Here is a 25522-nt window from a genome sequence, read left to right on the forward strand (position 1 = left end):
GCGGGCACCGGGGGGTCCTCAGTGAGGAGCGGGCACCGGGGGGGTCCTCAGTGAGGAGCAGGTCTGGGGGTCGAAGATATGAGGGACTAGAGTTTTCTGCCCCTGCCACAGCGAGCAGATCTGTTTTTATTACAATGCAGTTTCCATCCAGGACCTTGACTGAGCCCGTGGGAATCATGCTGCTCACGTTGTGCCCTACCTCTGGCGGTCACGGGGGCGTCCAGGCACGCACTGGCGCGGGGCGCCCAGGCATGGTCTGTGGTTCCGATCGTCAGCCTGCCCAGCCTTCTACCACATACCTCAGAGGCCGGAGGCCGTGCTGGGGCCAGTGGGGAAGACCGAGGACAGTGTCCAAGGCAGCCCCCAGACCACCTTCCCTGCCCCACCAGACCGCCCTGACCCTGGGCCAGGCTGGCTGCCCTGCACTCCTCCTGGCTTGGTGGGCCGAGCCTGCTCTGCCCCGTCTGGCCAGGCACTCGGACATCCCTCCCACTGGAAGGTTCCGCCTCAACGGCCCTGAAGGAGCAGCTCCCAACCCCCTGCTGGGTCGTGTGCCGGCAAGAGGGTCTCGGCTGCCCCTCAAGCGGCCCACACGAGCTCATCTGCCCCAACGCGAGGTCGAGGGGCCAAGGCCTATAAACCTGACTATTCTTTAACCGGCAGCTTCACAGGTCAACATGGGAAACACACAGCCAGACACACAGGTGTCTGATTTTTACCAAATCTGCAGCCACGTGGTGCCTCTGGAGCAGTGGTGCTTCCGCGGCGGCATCCCCAGCCTACCTCATGCCCTCCGTGGACTGGTGGCGGTGGTTGCGGTAAAGCTGCGGCACGCCCAGCATGGCTTCGGTCAGCACGGCCAGGAAGCCCAGGGTCTCCACAAACAGGGCGGAGTCAATGGACAGGTAGGTGACGTAGCCCGCCACGCCCGTGAAGGCCAGGACGCACTGCACGTAGTCCGAGAAGCTGCTCCACTGCCAGAAGTGGTGGGGGTCGAAGTCTAGGGCGAGAGGGAGAAGCAGCCTCAGCACAGCTTAGGGTCCAGGTGAGGAGTCAAGCTCAGTGACGAGAGACGGGAACCAAGCAAGGGATCAGGGTCAGAGGAGGAGAGACGGAACCGAGGGAGTCAAGCTCAGAGCAGAGATGGGAACTAACAGGTCAGGGTCAGTGACGAGAGACGGGAACCGAGCAAGGGATCATCAGGGTCAGAGGAGGAGAGACGGGAACTTGGGAACCGAGTAAGGATCAGAGTCAGAGGAGGAGAGACGGAACCAAGGGAGAGTCAAGCTCAGTGGGGAGAGACGAACCCCAGCGAGAGGTCAGAGTCAGAGGAGGAGCTACGTGTTCTTGATCACGCCCCCCTGAAAGAGCCTTGGTACAAATATTAACTCAACGTAAAAGACGCTGACATCAGGCCAGGTGCAGTGGGCACCTATAGTCCCCGCTCTTCAGGGGCCGAGGAGGGAGGATCGATTGAGCCCAGGAGTTGAGGCCAGCTTAGGCAACACAGAGACACTTGTCTCTTTGAAAAAAAAAAAAAAAAAAGCTAAAATCCTTCCAATTAATCTTAATCTCTGAGAAGCCGTACAGTGCAGGGAGTGCCCTGCACTGGAATCTGATGCCTGGGTTAGGGGCGCAGCCCGCCTTGGGTTAACCACAGTCTCCTGTTCCTCAGATGTTACCAGGAAGACACAGGAACCACTCCTAGGACACTCTGGGGATTCAACGAGTTGATCTTGAGTTCTACAACACGCCTCGGCCACGGTGAGGCTCAGTAAATCCGTACCATATCCCTCCTACATGATGTCATTTGCTAGATGATGTATTCCATAGAAACCACACTCATAAGCACTCTCAGACATTAATTAGCAAATTAAAGGAGGCAGGTGGACATGTGCAGTCCAGGGGACACAGCGGCAGGGAAAAGTGAACGAAACAAACCTGCCAAGAAGCCTGCAAGGCCCGCACCTGACCTGTCCTTACAGCAGCAGGGGTGGGGTGATGGGAGGCGGTGAGGTTGAGGGGGTTGGGGGTGCTGAGGGGTGAGGATAGAGGGATTGGGGAGGTTAGGGTGTGGTGAGGTTAGGGGGCTTGCAGGCATCAGAGGGCAGAGAGGCCAGGGGTGTCGGGGGCTGGCTGCCTGTGGGGCTGGCAGTGCAGTGAGGGCAGGGGTGGCCAGACTGTGCACCTTCTCCCCATCCCCTTGGACCCTAGATCTGCGCCCCACTTCCTGCTCTACCCTCTCTCACTCTGAGTGAGACGCTGCTCAGCATCCGAGCTGGAAAGGGGCCGCACAGGAAGCAAGGCCAGAGGAAAGATGGACATGGTATGCGGCACCTCCCAGAACACAGCAGGGCGTGGGCTCATGTGTATTTCATGAAGAAGCCCAGCTGCAGTGAGGGGGGCTGAGCAGGATGGGCTGTGGACAGGGGGGCTGTGGACAGTGCGAGGGTGGATGGGGGGGCTGTGGACGGGCGGGTGGTGGACGGGCAGGCCGTGGACGGGCAGGCAGGGGGCTGTGGACGGGCGGGTGGTGGACGGGCGGGTGGTGGACGGGCAGGCCGTGGACAGACAGGCAGGGGGCTGTGGACGGGCGGGTGGTGGACAGGCGGGTGGTGGACGGGCAGGTGGTGGACGGGCGGGTGGTGGACGGGCAGGCCGTGGACGGGCAGGCAGGGGGCCGTGGACGGGCGGGTGGTGGACAGGTGGGTTGTGGATGGGTGGGTGGTGGATGGGCAGGTGGACGGACAGGCGGGGGGCCGTGAATGCGCAGGTGGTGGACAGGTGGGCTACGGACAGGTGGGTGGTGGATGGGTGGGTGGTGGACGGGCAGGCCGTGGACGGGCAGGCAGGGGGGCTGTGGACGGGTGGGTCATGGATGGGCAGGCTGTGGATGGGTGAGCTGTGGACACAGGACGCCAGGTAAGGGTTTAAGGGACTTGGGAAAACCAGGTCTAAGGTCCATCTCTGGGAGACCTATTTTAGTTTCCCCAGGAAGGAGTCAATTGGCAAATGACTAACAGAAAATCCTCACTAAACAGTTTCTGAGAAAAGAATGAACCTGGACGCTTACCTTATACCATATACGAAATTTAACTCAAAACGGATCAAAAACCTAAAAATAAGACCTGAAACTAAAACTCTCAGAAGAAAACATGAGGAAACACTTCAAGACACTGGATTTGTCAATGAATTTTTAGCTGTAAAACCAAAAGCACAGGCAACAAAAGAAGAATAAAAGATAAACTGGACATCAAAATCTAAAACATGGCCAGGCGCAGTGGCTCACACCTGTCATCCCAGCACCTTGGGAGGTTGAGGTGGGAGAATCACTTGAGTCCAGGAGGTCTCGAACATAATGAGATTCCATCTTTACCAAAAAAAAATTAAAAATTAGCAGGGTGTGGTGGTGCACACCTGTGAACCCAGCTACTTGGGAGGCTGAAGCAGGAGGATCCCTTGAGCCCAGGAGTTCAAGGCTGTAGTGAGCCATGGCTATGCCACTGCACTCCAGCCTGGGTGACAGAGTGGGACCTGGTCTCAAAAAAAAAAAAAAAGGCACTGGCGAGCTTAACCGCACACCCCAAACACCCTCAATTCGTGCATTTACCACTCACGGGCCAGCGGAGGGGCTCCTGAGGGCGGCAGAGGGACAGCAGGGTGAGAGGCACGAGGCGAGGCAGCTGAGATGCGCGGGTGCAAATGGGGGCAGATTTCCAAACAGAACGTGGCCTGGTGCACAGTGGAGCATTACTCAGCCACAAAAAGGAAGAAAGGGCAGATTCACGCAACAACACGGATGGACCCTGAAACAGGACACCAAGTGACAGAAGCCAGACACAGGAACCATACGCTAATGAGTCTGTTCCCATGAAGTGTCCAGCACAGGCGAGTGCACAGACAGCAGACGAGCGGCTGTCGGGGCTGGGGGAAGAAGGAACTTGGGAAAAAGAAGGAAACTGGTTCAAAGGGGTTTCTTTGGGGGTGATGAAAGGCTCCCTAATGAGACCATGGTGATGGCTGCACAACTGTAAATATACTAAAAACCACCGAATTGTGCACTTTTAAATGGTGATAAAATTGTGAATTTTATGTTATGTAAAGTATATCTCTAATTTTAATGCATAACAAAATAAAAAATTTTAATGTATGTGACTTGTCTTATACCAAAAGATGCAGGTGTAAGTATCTACTTATTTTATTAATAAGCATCTACTTATTAGTAAATACTTATTCAGCATTTTCTGATGCTGAAGTTGAAAATAGTTCCTTCAACTCCAAGTTTGGGAATTAAGGTGCTGTCATTTGTAACCAGAACAATTTGAAATAAATTTAGCAGCCATCTACCATTAGCTGTCAGCTCACATGTGCTGGGGAATTGGAGCAGGTGGCGGGGAGGAGCTGGGTAAGGAAAACACTGGCTGAGGCTGACTTGGGGTGGCTCAGACAGCGGGAAATGAGATCTCAAGTTCAGTCAGGAAAAGTCGGAGGACACGGGGGACACCTGGTGGACATGGTGACTCCTGATCTGTCAGGTGGAAAACAACGTTTTCTACACTTCTGAGAGATTCCTGTGTCAGAAGATTTTCATTAATAGTTTTTTAAATCAGCAAATAAAGAAGAGAGAGGCTCCTGGCAGTCCTCCCAGAAGAGCTGGCCCTATTCCGAGGGACCTGGGAGGGGAGGGCACCCCCCTTTCCAAAGCAGCCAGGCCCCCGCACTGCTGAGCCCGACAGAAATCCAAGAGGGCAGGTGGCTGTGGGAGAGGAGGGGCTCTGAGAACAAGAAGGAAAGGGCAAGAACGCAATTAGGATTCACACCCATGGTCACGCAAGGTGCTGACAGAACAGCTGACAGTCGGCAGTGCAGACTCACACCGTGACTTCCTGAGATGTGTTTCTAGATAGCGACACCAAAGATAAGGCTTGAAAATGAGGCATTTAATGCTGAACGAATGTTTCCAGGCTTGGGGGGCTCACCAGAGGCCCGCCCTGGCATGCACTGAGCTCTTGGGACCCTCAGCTGCCTGCAGAGAACAGCTGATCCTCAGAACCTTCCGTCGCATGGGCACGGCTGCCCTCAACTCACAGATCTCTTCCAGCAGCCCCCATGGGGAGCCTTGTGGGAACAGACCAGCTCCAGTCCAACTGCTCCTGGATTAAAAAGCAATTTTACCACATGGGGAATGTGCACCAGGAGACTGTCTCCTAATGGGCAAGGAAGATCCAATTTCGCGTCAGATCGTGTTTTCATGTCTACAGGAGCACATGAGAGAGCCTGGTGTAAGAGGATCTAATGGCCAACGTGTCCAAGGCATTGGAGCAAGAGCAACTCCACCGTCAATAGGGGCTGGGTAAGATGAGGCTGAGGCCCGCTGGGCTGTGTTCCCAGACGGTCAGGCATTCTTAATCGCAGGATGAGACAGGAGGTCGGCACAAGATACAGGTCATAAAGACCTTGCTGATAAAACAGGTTGCAGTAAAGAAGCCGGACAAAACCCACCAAAACCAAGATGGCCACAAGAGTGACCTCTGGTCGTCCTCACTGCTACACTTCCACCAGCACCGTGACAGTTTACAGATGCTGTGACAACATCAGGAAGTTACCCTACATGGTCTAAAAAGGGGAGGCATGAATAATCCACCCCTTGTTTAGCATATCATCAAGAAATAACCATAAAAATGGGCAACCAGCAAGCTTTGGGGCTCCTCTGCCTATGAAGTAGCCATTCTCTTATTCCTTTACTTCCCTAATAAACTTGCTTTCACTTTATGGATTCACCTCAAATTCTCTCTTATGCGAGACCCAAGAGTCCTTTCCTGGGGTCTGGGTGGGGAGCCCTTTCCAGTAATAAACGTGAGAGAGACAGAGAATGCCAGAGAGCTTCCTGTTGGGACTGGGACGGCTGGAGGGCATCACAGCACTGGTTTCGAACACTGAACGGAGAACTGCCATGCGGCATGAACCTGGGCACATCAGACCCCTGCAGGCACCCTCGGGACCCACAGATGGCACACCCCATGGGTGCTCACAGGACGTGAATGGCATCTCAGTAACGCCAAGCTCCGCCCCAGAGCCACAGGGTGCCTTTCACCGGGCCATGGAGCCTCCTGGGCCACACTGCTCAGGAACATTCTGGAGGGGAGGAAATTGCTCTTTTTTTTTTTTATGGTTCTTGTATGAATTCTAATTCAGAGACATTACATTCAGAATTATGGCACTCATAGTGATAGTTTTCAGAAGACTATAACAGCTTCTTTGCTACTTAAGAGGTACAGACGGTGCAGCTGCTTTCCTGAATGACTTGTTAAATAAGTGACTACCAGCACTCTGATTTTCCTAGTTGTAGAGTTGTAGCTCTGTTACAGGTTACTGACCGCAAGTGTTCCTAGTTGTAGCTCTGTTACAGGTTACTGACCGCAAGTGTTCCTAGTTGTAGCTCTGTTACAGGTTACTGACCGCAAGTGTTGGCAAAGAAACTGTTCTTTTAAGCACTTTATCGCTCCCTGGAGTGACGGCCATTCCCAGCAGCTAAACTGTATCATATCCCACTTTAACTTTGTGACTGTTTCAGTATTTTTAAAAATACAAATCGACTCTCCATGAAAAAATGAAAAAACTTCCCACTTGCTTCAAATCCCTGGTCCAGGCTCACCTGGCCTCCTGCAAGCTGCCCTTCAGGGCAGGTCCCAGCCCTACCTGCTGCATCTGCTTCTCCACCCCACTGCAGCTGAGCAGGCAGAGCCTGTCCTTGGAAACGGCCCAGCCACCTGAGAGGGGAACAAACAGGCACTGCCCAGGCCCGGAGCTGCAGGCAGGGCTCAGCAGGACCCCGGGCGGGCACACAGGGACTCATCTGGAGGGACCTGAGGGGCACAGGCTACAGTCGGGAGAGCACAGACAGGAGGCCCCCGAAGCCACCAGGGCCCACTTTTACTTTATCCTAAGGATCAGGGACACGACAGGATTTTAACAAAGACGGCCACACCACCTGCTGCAGAATGAGTATAAATGCCCTTAGCCTTCGACGCTGGCACTGGCCTCGCTGACCCCTCTAATCCTGCCACCCGTGCAGCAGGCGGCAACAGGGACAGGCAGACGACACAGCTGGGGCCAGAGGACAATGCAGAGAGACCCACACCAGAGACCCTCGGGGAGTGACAGAGCCCCCGCCCCAACCCGGGTGAGTGGGACAGGCTGAGTGGGGACTGAGCACATCCAGGGCCAGAGCAGGAGAGGGCAGCCGTGCCAGCTTCCAAAGAGGACCCTGGGAAACAAACACCCTCCCACTCGGCAAGGACAAATCAAGCAACTGCTGAGACAGGCGTCCGCGTCCCAACCCAAGGCTGCACAGACAGACAAGCGCTCACCGCCGCACTGCCCTAACAGCTGCTGAGACTCACACTCCTGCAGCCACCTCAGCCAGAGCCAGGGAGGCCCTGGGAGAGAGGAGCCAGGTGGGCCCCATCGGGCGGCCTTGCCTGCTTGCTCAGCCTCCTCTCATTTTCAGGAGCCTTTTCCCCCCTTTTCCTAATTGACATCTCTGGGCGCCTCATTTGCTCAGAGTCTGCTCAGTGGGGCACCCAACGGCGGACAGGTGAGAGAGGTGAGGGGCTGGGCTGTCACCGCAGCCAAGGGAGCCATGGCCCTCTGGCCTGAACGGCTTCTGCCCAAAATCAGGACACAAACGCAGCATCATACACAGCAGAAACAGTCCAGAAAGGCCCCAGCCCAGATGGCACTGGAATAAACAGTTTTCCCCAAGTCACTTTAAAATGAAAGTTTTGGGCTACCTACTTCTAAAAAGGACTTCAGGACAGTTCCAGGAGTTCCTCCGTGACACACCCCACGGAGAATGCTTGGCTGCTGCGTTTACTCAATGCAGCCGTTGAACAGAAACACACGAGTATTGCTCTCCCAGCCTGAAACATTCCTCATACTTCCAGCCAACAGGGTTTCAGCCAGGTCAGAAACAACAGAGGCAGTAGGCTCTTCCAGAACAGCAGTGTGAGGTTCTCCACAGACCCTCTCCAGCAACATCACTGCCAGTGGTGAACATTACAAACAGCACCCACTTAAAGTCCCTAACGTGTCTTAGGGACACACGGCAAATGGAGAAATGCTTATCCAAGAAAACCACCTAAGTGGCAGCAGGAACAGCAACTTTGTGACACTTGGGCCACGACCTGCTTACCCATCCCCATGTGACAAAAGCTCTACTCCCAGCAGGCAACCGAGAAGACAGGCTCCCTCTCCCCCAGTGCCACTGCAGCAGTGGCAGGCACCCGAGCTCTTCATCGCCTGCTCAGCTCATGTCTGCCCAGGCTCCCTTCCTCCACTCAGCCCCCACCCATGGCACAGGGGCAGAGGACACTGAGCATCCCTTGTCCCTGCCTCAGCTTGCTCACTGGGAGAGGTTCCACACAAGAAGGGGCAAACTAAGAAGACCAGAGGCAACAACTCACTTCCTGTGCAGCACTCAGAGCAGAGATGTCACCCTCAGAGATCCAGAGGTTCTGTCCTGGGGATGGTGGTATCAGGATAGAGAGCTCCGTAGCTCTCCCTAGAGGGACTCCCTACTTAGAGCAGGTACAAGTTCAAGTGTAAGGATGCTAACAAAAACAACAGAGACCTCGGCAGCCAGAAACTAAGAGGAGCTAGAAGCTCCATGATGATCTCAAAGTTTATCAAACAGAACCAGAAAGGACAACCAAGAGGAGCCCTCCTGGGAACAGAACCACCACCAAACACTGGCCTCAATGGCCATCCTGCCCAGCTGTGGGGAATACATCCCCCAGGGCATCATCAAATCAGCCGGCAGCCACCAATGAGTGGAGGCCAACAGCTGGTTTGACCACCAGAAGCTTAACAGGAAGATCAGGGTCACAGCCAGCCAGAACCACCACATCTGAGGGAGAAGAGGTCCAGAGACTGCACTAGTCCAGCCAAATCACAAAACAAACAAGCAAACAATAAGTCATCCTTCCCCCAATGGGGGAATCCGTATCCACAGCTGCTACTATAGTTTACCTAAAATGTCTAGCTTGCAACAGCAAAACAAAATGAGTTATACAAAGAAACAGAAAAGTGTGGTTCACACAGGAAAGAAATAATAAGCAGGACACAAACTGCTTTTGAAGAGGCACAGGTGTTGGACTCAGTAGAAAAAGACTTTAAAATAGCTATTATAAATATGTTCAAATAACTAAAGGGATCCATGCATAAAGAAATAAAAGAAAATATGATGACAACAACTGATCACATACAGATTATCAATAAAGAGACAAAAATTCTAAAAAAAGAACCAAGTGGAAATTCTGGCATTGCAAAGCACAACTAAAATTTTAAAACTCACTATAAGGGCTCAACAATAGATTGAGCTGGCAGAAGAATCAGTGAATTCAAAGAAAGATCAATAAAGACTATGCAACCTAAAGAACAAACAGAAAATAGAATTAAGAAAAAAGAACACAGTCTCAAAGAAAGGTGGGATGACAGGAAAGGGCACCTTCACATGCAGAATGGGTTAGATCGAGGAGAGGAGAGAGGGGAGCAGAAAAAAACACTCAAGGAAATAATGACTTTTGAAAACTTCCCAAATATGATGAAAATATTAATCCACATACCCAAGAAGCTCAACAAATTGCAAGCCTGATAAAGAGATCCACACTCTGACACATCACAGTCTAAATGATGAATGCCAAAAAACAAAGACAAAATCTTGAAAGTAGCAAGAGAAAAATAATTTATCACTTACAAGGAAACCCCAATAAGATTAACAGCTGACTTCTCATCAGAAACAATGGAGTCCAGAGGGCAGTGGAATAACATATTCAAAGCACTGAAAAGAAAAAAAAATCATCAACCATGATTCTTATATCTAGTAAAACTTTTTTTAAAAAATAAGGGGAAAATAAAGATTCCCAGATAAACAAGAACTGAGAAAATCTGTTGCTAAGTAGGCACACCTTACAGAAAACAAGTTTTTCATGCTGAAAACAAGTAACATCAGATGCAATTCAAATCCACATAAAAAAAGAGTACAGGTAAAGACAATGATGTAAGTTATTATAAAAGATGATACCAGTCACATGTCTTCTCCTTTCCTCTCTTAGTTGACTTAAAAAGTAACTGCATGAAACAATATGCATCGTATTGTTTGGGGACCTTTAACGCAAAGAAATGTAATATATTTGACAATAATATTAATAGCACAAATGAGATGGATGGGATCAAAACTGTATTAGAGAAAGAAAATGACTGTAGATGGTAACTCAGTCTCAGAAAGAAATGAAAGGAACCACAAATGGTAAATAAGGTTAATATAATAACTCCATAATATATGTTTGTTCTCCTTTCTTTTCTCAAGTTCTTGAATGACATAAAATGTATATAAAGGAGCAATCAGAAAGATATATTGCTAGGTTGTAATAGATGTAGACATAATATGTATAATAATCATACCATTTAAAAAGGGAGGAGGAAATCGAACCATGTAGGTGTAAGGTTCCTGTCACTGGAATTAAGTTAGTATAAATTTGAAGTAGATTCTGATAAGATGCATATTGTAAGCCTTCAAGTAACTACTAAGAAAATAATTCAGAAAACATTATTTAAAGAAATAAAATGTTACATTAGAAAATATTTACTTAATACAAAAGAAAGCTGCAAAGGAGCAACAGCTAAGGGGAAAAGGCAGGGGATATACAGAAAACAAAAAGTAAAGTAGCAGATGTAAATCTGAACATATTATAACATTAAGTGTGAATGAAATAATCAAATCAAAGGGCAGAATTGCCAGAATGGATTTTTTAAAAAGATCCATTGTATGTATACAGAAGACTCATTTTAAATTCAAAGATATAAAAAAGTTAAAAGTAAAACAATGGAAAGAATATATCAAATGGCAACCACAGGAGACGTGCATGTGATGACACTAACATCAGAAGAAACAGACGTCAAAACAGAAAATGTGCATATACATCCCTAACAAACAACAGTGCCCCAAAATACATCAAGCAAAAACTGACAGAAGTGAAAAGAGAAAAATATAATTCAAAAATAGTTACAGACTTCCACACCCACATTTAGTAATGGACGTAACAACTACACAGAAGAACAATAAAGAAATCGTAGACTTGACCTAACAGACAACCCTCCACCTTCACCCAACCACAGCAAAATGCACACTGAATATTCTCCAGGACAGATCATATGCTAGGCCATAAGATATGCCTCTATTTAAAAGTACTGGAATCTGGCTGGGAATGGTTGCTCATGCCTGTAATCCTAGCTCTTTGGGAGACTGCGTGGGTGGGTCCCTTGAGCTCAGGAATTCGAGACCAGCCTGGTCAACATGGTGAAAACCCTGTCTCTACAAAAAATACAAAAAAAATTGGCCAGGCACGGTGGCATGTGCCTGTAGTCCCAGCTACTCAGGAGGCTGAGGCACGGGAATTGCTTGAACCCAGGAGGCAGAGGTTGCAGTGAGCCAAGATCACACCACAGCCAACAGAGCAAGACTCTGTCTCCAAAATTAAAAAAAAATAAATAAAAGTACTGGAATAATACAGAGTATATTCTACAATTATAATGGAAATAAATTTGAAATCAATTAACAGAAGACATTTTGGGATATTCACAAATATGTGGAAGTTAACACATTCCTAAATAATAAATGGGTCAATGAAGAAATCTTGGAGTAAATTTTAAAATACTTTTAGGTGCATGAAAACAAAAACACAACACACCAAAGTACAGGATGCAGGTAAAGCACCTGCTTAGAGAGACATTATGGCTGTCAGTAACTACATTAAAAAAGGAAGAAAGAAAATCAATGATCTAACCTCCACCTTAAGAAAAAGAGTAAATTAAACCCAAAGCAAGCATAAGGAAAGAAAGAATATTGGAGTGAAAATAAAACAGAGAATAGAAAAACAATAAAGAAAATGAACAAAACCAAAAATTGGTTCTTTGATGGGCAATGTGGATGTATTGTGTTAAAAAAAGAAAGAAAGAAAAGAAAAAGAAACACCTTTTAAAAAGTTGTTTATTTGACCAGAACAAAAAATTTACAAATTTTTAGCTAGACTGACCAAAAAAAGAAAGGAAAAGATGAGATCAAATTACTAGAGTAAGTCAGGAATAAAAGAGGACCCATTACTAATGACTTTCCAGAAATACAAAGGATTACAAGGGAATACTAAGAAAAAGTATATGTCAACAAATTAGATAACTTAGGTGAAATGGAAAAATTCCAATACAAACTACCAAAACTGACTTACAAAGAAACAAAAAATCTGAATAGACTTATAACAAGAGATTGAATTCGTAACTTTAAAACTTCCCACAAAGAAAAGCCCAAGCCCAGATGGCTTCACTGGATAACTTTAAAAATATTTAAAGAGGAATTAGTATCAACCCTCTGCAAACTCTAAAAAGATAGAAAAGGAGGGAAACATTTCCCAACTTATTTTATAAGGCCAGTATTATCCTAATACTAAATCTGGACAAAGTCATCACAAGAAAACTACAGACCATTATGTCTTACGAATACAGATACAAAAAATCCCCAATACAATACTAGCAAATAAAATCCAGCAACAGATAAAAAGTGTTAGACACCATGACCACATGGATTTATCCCAAGAATGCAAAGTTGGTTCAACACAGAAAAATCAATCAATGTAGTACATCATCATAGTAGAATAAAAAACAAAACCCACATGATCATCTCAACAGACACAAAAAGCATTTGGCAAACTCTAACTTTTATTATAAAAACACCCAACAAACTCGAATAAAAGGGACTGCCTTAACCTAATGAAGGGCAACTATGGAAAATCCATTAACTAACATCTACTTAGTGATGAAAGATGGAATGCTTTCTCACTAAAATGAAGAATAAGATAGGTACATCCACTCTCACCGCTTATAACCAGGATAAACAATAAAAAGAAATAAAAGCAACTAAATTGGTAAGGAAGAATTAAAACTATCTCTATTTGCAAATGACAGAATTATATATAGAGAATCTACTAAACAACTCTCAGAACAAACCAGTTCAGCAGAATTGCATGATACAAGATCAACATGCAATGATCAATTACATTTCTATAAAGTAGCAATGAAGAAGCAGAACTGAAATTAAGAAAACAATTCCATTTACAATAGCATCAAAAAGGATAAAATATTTTGGAATAAATTTAACAAAGTCCAAAATTTGTCATCTAAATTTTTCTCCTCCCTTCCTGTCTCCCTCCCTCTTCCCCTTCCCACCCCCATCTCCCCACACAAAGAAGAGCATGGACAGGCTTCTAATAACTACTTCATGCTTGAAAACAACAGAGCTAGGGGTTGATTAGTTTGCTGTAGACTCGGCCACGCTTGGTAAAGATGATGCACGCACATGCACAGATGGAAGCAACGACAGGAGGAAGTACAGCTGCAGGAATGAAGCAAAAGGAACGTGCTGCGGGCAGTGCACGCGCAGGGTACATACCCAGGAAGGACCGCCTGGGGGCGACCTTGACTTCTTCATCCTTGCTATCTGCAGCTACACGTTAAAAAGGCAGACAGAAACAGAAAGGGGAAAAAGATAGAAACAGACTGGTTTTAACATGGGTAAACAGCTGTGTTCCCAGAACTTTTTGCATTTCTTTAAAAAAAAAAAACCAGAACAGAAAGATCACAAGATTTTGGTTTTTGTGCATTAGAAAACCCACTTTCTGAACCATTTTTCTGCAAACCTAACCTCTTCCAATATCATAAAAAAGTGAATGGGGAGAATGGGAGAAAAATTGAGCCAAAAATTGAAAGTTACCACATTTCCATTTAATCTCTCAGGAGAAAGGCAGCATGGAGCCCACCACAAGTGTGCTGTGCTGATGGGAAGCAGCCAGGCAGATCCTGCTTCCCTTTTCCTAGAAACTCATCTGTAGGCAAGCTTCGGTTGCAATATAGCTGCCCCAGGTCAAAACCCTTCAGAAGGCTGCCGGATAAAGCTGTTTTCAGAGTACACTCTGCTGTAAAAGGACAGCTGGTTCCACACGTGCACTTGACAAGCACCTCTGCACAGACACAGACACAGGGACAATGTGACAGGGACCCAGCACCCTCCAGGGCCCAGCACTGGCAATGACAGGTTATAAGCCAACCTCCCTATCTGCGCAGCCCCAGAACAAGACAGCAGCCAAGGTCCTGGAAAACAGTGTGGCCTCTAGGTGGCTCCTGGGAAGGCCCATGGGGTTTGGGATTGAAGACAGTTGATAAACAAGAGACTCAAATGAGTCCTGGGATCAGAAAGCAGAAGTAGGATCAAAGGTTGTGTTTGCCTGCCCCAGGCAATGTAGACTCAAAACGGAAATTTTGCAAGTGAACAGCTAAAAGCAAATATGAGATGACCTCTGACCTCTGCCCTCTGCTACTTGGACTTAGAGTGTTGTTCCACTCACAAGGCAGGAACTGCAATATTTCTACCAAATTTGAGGGTTTCATAAACCAATGCAGCATACAAAGTGCAGTCTCCTCTCCTCCCCCAGCCTCCCCCAGCACTCCCTCTTGGATTCTATGGGTCCCTCAGCTCGTCCTCTCTGTTGCTTTGATTTAGACAACATCCCTCTCCACGGGTGCCTCTTCTAAAGACCAAGATCCTCAAGGGTTGGGAGGGAGGGAGGGACCACCCAAGGCAGGACTGCTCGGTCCACACTGTTTCCCTTCTCATATCCAGGTGTGACTGTGAACAGGCAATGGTGGGAGGCAGCCAGCCGGCAGGCTGAGGAAGAAGGCATGGTTCAGGCTGCAGAGTCACGTCCCACACCGGGCTGTGTCCTGAGCACAGCCTCAAGCTACCTGAGGCTCCTTGCCTGGAAAGCAGTGTGATCAGATCCACGTTTGTGTAGGACGGAATGCAGAGTTCTGACGCTGAGAGAGCTGCCAGGAACATTTTCAACAGTCACACACTTCCACAAATCTGTGCTGAACACGTCCTCCAGACCAGGCACTCAGGATCCAAAAAAGGCCCAGCAACATTTTCCTTTTCCTCGACACTCGGCATCAGGAGGTGGTGTCAGTGTCTTCTCCCCTTGATCACGGGTGGGCTTGTGACCACTCCAGTCCACAGAAGCAATGCTGCGATTTCCAAGACTTAGGTCATAAAAAAGATACAGCTTCCACCTGCCTTCCCAGGAAGCTCCCCCTTGGGACCTGGCCGCCATGTTGTGAGGAAGCCCAGGTCGCATGAGGAGGCCTTGGTGGGCGTCCCTGCAGAGCCTGGATGGAGGTCCCAGCAGATGGCCAGCACCAGCCATGCCAAAGAGCGAGTGAGGGAGAGAGAGAGAGAGAAAAAGCAAGAGAATGAGCTTCAAGGGCTGCAGCCCTAGCCTTTGAGCCTCCCCAGATGCTACTGAGGACAGCAGAGACCAGCTGTTCTTGCCAAGCTCTGCCCAAAATGCACTCACAAGCAAAATAATCGTTGTCCTTCCAAGTCCTAAGATTTAGGGTGACTTGTGGAATAGCCAAAGAGACTGGAACAAGAGAGACAGGACAAGTTATGGTCCCACATGGCCAGCAGGAAGGAGGCTGGCTGGGCCACAAAGGCCATCACCTGCTTCCTGGGACTTTGGTCCATGTCACCACTGGAGACCGCTGCTGTTGGCACATGAAGAAAGGTTTGCACTGTACCCTGTCGGTACGGCGTGTATGGGGAGTGCAGGGGTGATAGTGACAGGGAGGTGCCAGCCAGCCTGGGACCAGGGAAGAGCACATAATCACAGTGGCCCAGGCGAGCTCACAATGGGAGGTACACAGACAGATACAGGGATTCCTAATGTGACGTCCAAGAATCTCAATAAACCCCTGAAAATGCATGCAAGATGGCACATGACCCCTACATACAACACATTTTCCAGCTTTCTTGAGCTATAACTAACCCACCTGTTTAAAGTGTACAATTCAATGGTTTTTAGGATATCCACAGTTGTGCAAACACCATCACTATCTAATTTTAGGACATCTTCAGCACCCCAAAAAGAAACCCTTGACTAACCAGCAGCCACTCCCTCTCCCTGGCCTCCAGCTTGGAACTCTGAGTGTTGAGATTTGGGACAAATTTCAAGTAAATTCAACCACCTGACTTTGAGCCACAGACAATTATTTCTCAAATAACCCCTAAGAGGAACTTAAAGGGAAAAAAGTACCTGATAAAACAAAGTTAAACTTTATAAAAGCAATATTTAAAATGAAACAAATGACCCCGTGTATCCAGTTGCTGGTGTACCCCTGACAAGGTGCGTTTGTTTCCTGGTGACGTAACATGCAGCAGCGACCTGACCTCCGTCCCCAGCGGGAAGTGTCCTGAGGATGTGCAATTCTGAGTATATAAACCCCCACCCCCAATAAAACAAACGTTTTCAGTGACCGGGAGGCCGGCGCTAGCATGGTGACCCTCAGACTGCCGTGCACAGAAAGGGTTAAGGGAGGCATGAGGATGCCACATTCCATTATTTGTGGGGTCCCTGAGGAAGGGAGTTGCTACGGGACAGAAGGGAGGCAGAGCTCAGGCTAAGCGACGCGGCCAAGCCTAGAGGTTTGAAGTCAAATGGAAGGAATTGGTGTCCACTCATGAAGTATTTCACCTCACCAAAAAAACTCCCTAGCTCCATCCACTGAAAAAGCCAAAAAATCAACCTGTAGGCCAACCCTCACACATGCCTAGGTTGTGGTCTCCAAACACTGTGTCCCAGATACCAGAGCTCCTTGGAGAAATGACAGATTCTAGGTCTGGGGCAGGAGATGTAGCCGCCACATGAGCATCCTGTTATACCAGGATCCTGTGTAGAAATGAGACCCCTCATGCTGGGTCGAAAGGACCCAGCAGCACCTGACGCAGCTCCCCGGCCAGAGGGAACAACTGGAGCGTTAACAAGCGTAATAATCCAATAACACACCAAACATCCAACTCACATGTTCAGAATGACTCAGAAACATGCACTCGTCATTGCAAGATGCTAGGGAACCAACTTTGAAAACTGGTAAAGAGAGAGACCCGCATTTCCTTTATAAATTATACTTGTGGATAGCTGAACAATGGTTACCCGCCCATTTCTCTGCAGAGGAGCTCCAGCTAACAGACAACAAACATCCTGCAGCCCCTGATGAGCTGACGGCCTCAGCATGAGCCCCACAGTGGCCGCTGACCACACGCGCCTCCGATGGAACGACGCAACCATCCTGCGAAACACAAGAACCAAACCTGGATCCGATCAGGCCTCGGGGTCCACTATCTTTTTAAAATGCTCTTTCATAGAAAGACCCAAGGACAGAACACCTTGTCTTTGTCCACATCCCAAGGACATAAAGACACGAGGAAACACCAGGAGTGCCATCTCCACTGTAGGGCTTTCCAAAACTCAGCCTGCAGGAGTACTCAGCAATCTTGTTAAAATGCAGGTGGCGCTGATGCCGCTAATACAGACCACAGGCAAAGTTGAAAGGAGCTAAGGGAGAACCCACGGATTTTTAAACAACAAAAATGTATATACTGCCAGGCACAGGGGCTCACACCTGTAATCCCAACGCTTTGGGAGGCTGAGGTGGGAGGATCGCTCGGCTTGAACCCAGGAATTCAAGGCAGTGATGAGCTTTGATAACACCACCGCACTCCAGCCTGGGCAACAGAGTGAGACCCTGTCTCAAAAAAAAAAAAAAAAAGAAAAACCTGCAGGAAGGAGACCGGAATGCAACTGTGGGTCCAATCACCCTCAGGGCTTTATACCACCCTACCTACTTGGTAAACACTTGAAATTCTCCATAATGCAAAGTGAAAGGTAAAAAGAAATAACCCAGCACACGAGAGACAGGTGTGCACTCACTCCCAACCAGTCAGCCATGGGCTGGCCGAAGAGGCTCAGCTCTGCCCATGGGTGGCACCGTGCTGATGCCAGCCCTGCCTTCCTCAGGCTGGGCACTCAGGGCCCTGTGGGGCATCTCCCTCCAGTGAGGGGCCCCGACCCTGACTCACAGCGACAAGGGCTTGGGAAAACATCTCAGTGGAATGAGGGTTTCTTTTTAAAGTCTGATGGTAATTTTGAAAATTATGCCAATTTTGTGAAAGGAGACTATAGAAGAAAAAAGGAAGAGACTTGGAAAGCATGCCACGACGTTCAAAGTAGTCACCTCTGGAGGGTAGGGCAGAAGCCTTTTTGTTTTGTTTTGTTTTGTTTTGTTTTTTAAGATGGAGTCTCGCCCTGTGGCCCAGGCTGGAATGCAATGGCCCAATTTTGGTTCACCGCAACCTCCACATTCAGGGTTCAAGCGATTCTCCCACCTCAGCCTTCTGAGTAGCTGGGATTACAGGCATGCGCCATCATGCCCAGCTAATTTTTTGTATCTTTAGTAGAGACGGGGTTTCACCTGTTGGCCAGGCTGGTCTCAAACTCCCGACCTCATGATCCGCCCACCTCAACCTCTCAAAGTGCTGGGATTACAGGCGTGAGCCGCTGCGCCCGGCCAGAAGCTGTTTTACTTTATATTCTGTCTTCCCCAAATGAGCATGCACTGTTCTTTATAATCAGACAACAAATTATGTATCTAATTTTTTAAGTAACCTACTCTTTCTTAATACCACTTATGTTTCTTTTATATTAACTTTCAAACTGAATTTGTGACCTTCAAAACTTAAAATCCCTATAAAAGATAGCTGGAAAACATTTCTGCTTTTATTTTATTAGGTCGTCTGACTATCCATGAGCACAGTGAAATGCAGCTATTCAAACATTTCCTCATAAGTTATTTTCATGTCCTCATCGGTCTGCCAAGAATTGTGCCTCTCAAGGCCCATGGTCCCCCTTGGCATGTCCTCACCCTCAGGGTGAGGCTCAAGAATGTGCTTGGCAAAAGCAGTAATTGACAAATGGGATCTAATTAAACTAAAGAGCTTCTGCATAGCAAAAGAAACTATCAACAGAGCAAACAACCTACAGATGGGAGAAAATTTTTGCAAACTATGCATTTGACAAAGGTCTAGTATCCAGCAACTATAAAGAACTTAGATTTACAAGAAAAAAATGAATAATCCCATTAAAAAGTGGGCAAAGGACATGAACACTTTTCAAAAGAAGACACACATGTGGCCAACAAGCATATGAAAAAAAGCTCAACATTACTGATCATTAGAGAAACGCAAATCAAAACCACAATGAGATGCCATCTCATACCAGTCAGAATGGCTATTAATAAAAAAAAATAACAGATGCTGGTGGGGTTGTGAAGAAAAAGGAACACTTACATACTGTTGGTGGGAGTGTAAATTAGTTCAACCATTGCAGAAGACGGTGTGGTGATTCCTCAAAGACCAGAAATACCATTCAACCCAACAATCCCATTACTCGGTATAAACCCCAGGAATATAAATCATTCTACTATAGACACATGCACACATATGTTCACTGCAGCACTATTCACACGAGCAAAGACTTGGAATTAACCTAAATGCCCATCAATGAAAATCATCTAGATTTTCTTCTAGATGAAGAAAATGTGGTACGTATACACCATGGAATACTATGCAGCCATAAAAGAGAACAAGATCATATCCTTTAGAGGAACATGGATGGAGCTGGAGGCCATCATCCTTAGCAAACTAACACAGGAACAGAAAACCAAATGCCGCATGTTCTCATGTATAAGTGGGAACTAAATGATGAGAACACATGGACACATAGAGGGGAACAACAGCCACTAGGGCCTGTCGGGGGGTGGAGAGCAGGAGGAGGGAGAGGACTAGGAAAAATAACCAATGGGTACTAGGCTTAACACCTGGGTGATGAAATCATCTGTACACTGGCCGGGCGCAGTGGGTCACGCCTGTAATGCCGGCACTTTGGGAGGCCAAGGTGGGTGGGTCACTTGAGGTCAGGAGTTCAGGACTTAGAGAAATAATCTGTACACTAAACCCCTGTGACAAGCAATTTACCTATATAACAAACCTGCACATGTACCCCTGAACTTAAAAGCTTAAACAAACAAACAAACAAACAAAAAAACGCAACATGTTCAGAGCCAACAACCTTCCCTTCAAGGTGACGCCCCTGACAGGAAGACGAGGCTGGCCACCTTGCTTGGCACGGCTGTGCTGCAGGAGCTACAGATCGGATGGCCAGAAGCCAGAGCTTTCAGTCTGAACTCCAGTGATGTTCCTGCCTTGCCTCCCCTCTCCTGGCAGATGAGAGGACATGAGCCCACACCTTTCATCAAGGCGCCCTGTAGGAACAGGCCTGGGCCTGTCCACCAAGGGGACATGGACATGTATAAACTCAAACCGGACTCCAATATTAAGAGTGCTGCAGATGTACATCTTGAGAATTCTTTCACACACACAGCTACACCCCAGGACACAGAGCTCAGGAGGGGATTTCCCACTTGAGGTCATTTGGGTCCCAGGAGTCATGCAGCTTGGTTCTCAGTCCTCCCCGGGGGAGGGCAGGCACAGGTCACCCAGGCTGACCCGAGGAGCCCGGCCCTCAACCCCTCGCGGCAGCCCGAGACTGCTTCCCAAATACTCCAGGCCTTGAGGAAAGGGTGCCCCGGCTTCCTATCACCTCCGTAACAAGGTACCGCAAACATGGCAGCCACAACGCAGGCTGATTATCTTAATTCTGGAGGCCAGAGGCCCAGTGGTCTCCTGGACTAAAACCAACGCTGTGTCTCCAACTCATTCAAGTACGGGCAGAACTCAGCTCCCTGTGGTCGGGGGCTCTGCTGCCTGTAAAGCGATGGCTGACCCATGGCAGAGAGCCAGGCCCTCAGCTCCAGCACCTGACCATCTCCTGTGCAGCCCTTGTTCACGTCTGAGGACTCCTGGGATTAGGTTAGGCCACCGGACAATCCAGGCCCAGCCCCCTCAAGAGTCTCTCTACCATGTACAGTGGCACGTCACAGGTTCCCAGGATCAGGGCACGGACGTCTCCGGGGGCCATTATTCTGCCCACCCACAGAGGGTGTTTAAAATTCAGATTCCAGGCCTAGCTCTGGAAACTGGGACTCACATTTTTAACTCATCCTGGGTAACCAGAAGAGAAGTACTCCTTTGGAAGAAGTGACACAGAACGCCAGGCATCTACCATCCCACTCCCTTCTTATCCAACGCTCCTCTGATGAGATGAGCCTGAACCTGCACCTGCTGGTAAAATGAATGTGGGTGGGGAGCTTACGATGCCGCTTCTGGGGGTATCCCAGTGTTCCGACACACACTCACATTAAACCCCACGCTGGCTGCTCTGCCTAGACACTCACAACGTGCCGTCTCTGGGACCTCGCATCAAGCCATCGTCAACAAGGTCACAAGGTCTGGCCTCATGTCAGAGCCCGAGGACGGCAGAAACACCCAGCAACGCACTGGGCATCTTAGGCACAAATGTCCAGAGCCCGAGGACAGCAGAAACACCCAGCAACGCACTGGGCATCTTAGGCACAAATGTCCAGAGCCCGAGGACAGCAGAAACACCCAGCAACGCATTGGGCATCTTAGGCACAAACCGTTCTCTCGGCCAGCCGGCCCTCCCACAGTGACAACATTCTTGTTCCAAGTTAAATACTGAGGTTCAAAGGGGCAGGGAACATGCCATGAGGAGCTCAGGTCCAGAGAAGGAGCAAAGCCCTGCGGGGAGCAAGACCGAGTCACCTAAGCAGAAATGTAAAACCGCAGCTCCTCATGCGGGGAATCTGGCCGGTTCTTAAAAGCCTGCTTTCTAGGCAAGATCTGTGGTATCCTCAGCACTATCTCTGGTGTAATTTCAAACCCAAATCACAATAGAAGGGAACAGAGCAGAGACTCAGAGGAGAGGAGAATGGTGTGAATGGGGAGGAAGAACAGAACACTGCAGAAAAGACGCTGGCGCTCATCTTTGTGGCCACAATGACACTAACTGGCCCAGGTCACACTGGCTGGAGGCTGGTCTGGTTTCTACAGAGGCTGAAAGCAGCACACATTCACCTCAGTCTAGAAACAGAAGCAGACAAAAAGGCAGAGGTGGGAATCCTCTCCAACAGGAAGAAATAGTGTCAGGAATAGAAACACAGAGACACAACTCCCCGGCAAGAGCTCAAATCCACAGAAGCCCCAAACTAAACAACCTCTGGGAAGATACTCTTCTCCAAGCGATAGCTGAGATCAATCTCTCTCTCAAAGCCAAAGTGAGCGCTGTCTTAGATTTAGTAATTAAAAGAAAAACAAAAGGAAGGATTTATCCCTCTTGCACACAAGAAGCCGCCAGCCTGCATGTTCAAACAGAGTTCAGACTGGAACAAACTGTGCAATAGGCAAAAACTGGAAGAAGTATTTTCTATTTTCTAAGCTGCCAAAGGTTAAGGAGCCGTGTGTGCTAAGCATGTAATTGGTCCTGCCCAGCTGTCAACCCTGCAGTGTGCTTCGGATAAAGGGGTTGCCTGACCCTGCGGGGTGACTCTGGGTCTGTTTAACAAGGTCTGTGAGGAAGACCCTGGCTAAGGTAGGCCGTGAGTCACAGCAAAACTGAAAGGGTGTGTTTTGTGTACAGGCCACGCACACAGAGACGAAACGCCTGACCTGGCACCATCTGACCTGATGGGCCAGGCACAGATGAGCACTTCTTGTTCTGACACAGAAACCGTCTGGGATGGCGCTCACAGCCAAGAGGAACCGTGAAGATGTGTTAAGGCCTCACCCAACTTCCAGTGAAGAAACCAGTATCTTGAATTGTTTCAAGTCATAAACTGTTTAACTAAAGTCTATCAGTTGGCGCTAACAGCACCAGTTGGTGAAATGAAAGCCGCTTGGATCAGGACAGATTAGAGTGGCTTTTGTTTCACCACAGTCACCTACGCCCTGATTCCCTGGGACTTTATTCCAAAGCGCCGGCCACCAACCTGCAAAGGAGCGGCGCCTGGCGTTGAGCTCGTTGGCCACACGGACCTCGGTGCACAGCTTCAGCATCAGCAGCATGGTCAGGATCATGATGGCGCTCTGCCACAGCAGCGGGGACTCAAAGCGCCTTCCAAACCTGCGGGAGAGACGCTGTGTCAGGAGGGAGGTCCACCCATGCCACCTCTCCCAGTCCTGAACCTGCAGCGGGAGAGACCCAGGTCAGGAGGGAGGCCCACCCATGCCGCCCCTCCCAGTCCTGAACCTGCAGCAGGAGAGACCCTGTGTCAGGCCCACCTACACCGCCTCTCCCAGTCCCGAACCTGCAGCGGGAGACACCTGGGTCAGGAGGAAGGCCCACCCATGCCGCCTCTCCTGGTCCCGAACCTGCAGCAGGAAAGACCCTGTGTCAGGAGGGAGGCCCACCCATGCCGCCTCTCCCAGTCCTGAACCTGCAGCAGGAAAGACCCGGGTCAGAAGGGAGGCCCACCCACGCTGCCTCACCCAGTCCTGAACCTGCAGCAGGAAAGACTGCCCACCCACTCCGCCTCTCCCAGGCCCCAAGCGGCATCCTGGGGAAGGAGCCCGGGGTTGGCGAACACCACAGTGCCCAGGCACCTGTTGCCCATCTCCCAGACTCCAGGTGGGGTGGGGCTCCAGGGAGGGGCCGTAAGACCCCCATACAGCCTGACTCGGGACCCCTCAGCACATCTGGCGCTCCCCAGAACCAGTGGCCCAGGCACTGGTACCCGGGTCTGGTGGTCCTGAGTCCCCTCCCACAGCTCAGCCCAGGTGCCCCAGGCCCTCCCTGCAGCCTCCGGGTTGCCACCAGGCAAGAAGCCCAGTTTCTAGCTCACAGCAGCCCTGCTTCCTGCCTGGGGAAGGTGGGGACAGTGTGCAGAGCAGCTGGTGGGCCAGACGCGAAATTTCCACATGCACACACACTCCCACAGAAGAGAAGACAGCCAAGGCTCTACACCACCCCCACCCCCAGGCCTCCCCGGCCCCGTGCTCCTCTAGCTGCAGGCTCCCAGGCCTTCTTGCTGACTTTTGACCAGGGTTGAGCATCTCATCAGCTCAGCTAGGAGCCTCTGCAGGGCAGAACCACAGGCCAATGACTGGCAGGCCCTGCGGTCTCTGCCTCCCCAGAGTCACCACAGAGCTGGGACACGTGCCTGCAGAGCCACCACCTCCAAGGCTGGGCTGTGTGTGGAACGCACTCATAGAAAGCCCCAACCCCTGACTGTTCCAGGGTGGGAATCTCAGCCTGCAGTTTGGCCTGAAGGGAATTTTCAAAACTTGAACTGGTCACCAACATGTCAAAGTCAGGAGATCCTACATAACAGCCTAATTTCTCAACTTCTGAAAAACTGGAAGACCTAGCAACAACCACCACAGCCCCCACCTCTCTCCAGCTCCCACGCAGCACCCCCTTAACAACACGAAGCAGAAGAAGGGGGAACTCCGCAGCCCCCTCAGCACCCCCTTATCAACTCAGAGCAGGAGGGGGAACCCCATAGGCCCCTCAGCACCCCCTTATCAACTCAGAGCAGGAGGGGGAACCCCATAGGCCCCTTAGCACCCCCTTATCAACACAGAGCAGAAGCAGGGGGAACCCCACAGCCCCCCCTTATCAACAGAACAGGAACAGGGGGAACCCCGCAGCCCCCTCAGCAGGTGAGAAGGTTCCACTTGCAGGTGAGGCTCCCACAGCAACCAGGAAAAAGCCACAGACGTTCTCCTGGGAGGACAGGGAGCCAGGATGCAGTCCTCAGAGGGTGGCCATGCTGATTCCCTGTGTGCTGGCTCCAGAGCCAAGGCCCTTCCCTGTCTCCTGGGAGCTTTTCAGCAGAGGGAGGGGCTGCCTGAGGTCACAGAGACTCAGGGAACAGAGGGAAGGGCAGAGAAAACAGCAGCCCAGGCCTGGGGCAGACAGGGGGCCAGGCAGGCAGGCAGACAAGCTGCATCTCACCCAGGCCAGCAGCACCGGCCCAGGGTGGACAGGGGGCCAGGCAGGCAGGCAGGCAGACAAGCTGCATCTCACCCAGGCCAGCAGCACCGGCCCAGGGTGGACAGGGGGCCAGGCAGGCAGGCAGGCAGACAAGCTGCATCTCACCCAGGTCAGCAGCCACGGCCCAGGGTGGACAGGGGGCCAGGCAGGCAGGCAGGCAGACAAGCTGCATCTCACCCAGGCCAGCAGCACCGGCCCAGGGTGGACAGGGGGCCAGGCAGGCAGGCAGGCAGACAAGCTGCATCTCACCCAGGTCAGCAGCACCGGCCCAGGGTGGACAGGGGGCCAGGCAGGCAGGCACACAAGCTGTAGCTCCAGGAATATCACCCAGGTCAGCAGGGGCCAGAACGATCCCCTTGCCTCACTGGATGCTTCCCTAGGAAGCCTCTGAGAAACACACAAGGCAAGACTAAGAGGCAAAGAGAGGAAGGGAGGGTGATGGGCCCGGTCCTAGAGGACGGCTGGCAGCAAAGAGGCAGCTTGAACGGGGTTTTCTGGGCCTGAGGCACAGGCCGGAGGTGCAAGGACACTGTAGGAGCAGGAGTGCAGGGGGCACGGGCACTCTGCCCACAGGCTGGCTCCAGCCCCCACACCGGCCCCCTCCAGGCCTCAGC

General features: G+C 49.9%; 1 protein-coding gene across 10 annotated transcripts in view; it reads right to left on the minus strand.

The window, feature by feature from the left end:
- The window catches only part of SLC66A2 (solute carrier family 66 member 2), a 51151-nt gene that overhangs the window by 18570 nt on the left and 7059 nt on the right, over positions 1–25522 (minus strand). For 2 of the 10 annotated variants that reach the window (XM_054538138.2, XM_054538136.2), the window contains 4 exons: positions 23221–23284; positions 22903–23036; positions 13502–13555; positions 784–1000 (listed from right to left, as the gene is read on the minus strand). In XM_054538138.2, the coding sequence (XP_054394113.1) occupies positions 784–1000; positions 13502–13555; positions 22903–22990 (359 nt within the window). In that variant the 5' untranslated portion in view covers positions 22991–23036; positions 23221–23284. The remainder of the gene's footprint in view (positions 1–783; positions 1001–13501; positions 13556–22902; positions 23037–23220; positions 23285–25522) is intronic. The other 8 variants (XM_024236064.3, XM_063716974.1, XM_063716975.1 and 5 more) reach the window with 4 other exon arrangements.

Source organism: Pongo abelii, chromosome 17, assembly GCF_028885655.2.
Source record: "Pongo abelii isolate AG06213 chromosome 17, NHGRI_mPonAbe1-v2.0_pri, whole genome shotgun sequence".
NCBI classification, from domain to species: Eukaryota; Metazoa; Chordata; class Mammalia; order Primates; family Hominidae; genus Pongo; species Pongo abelii.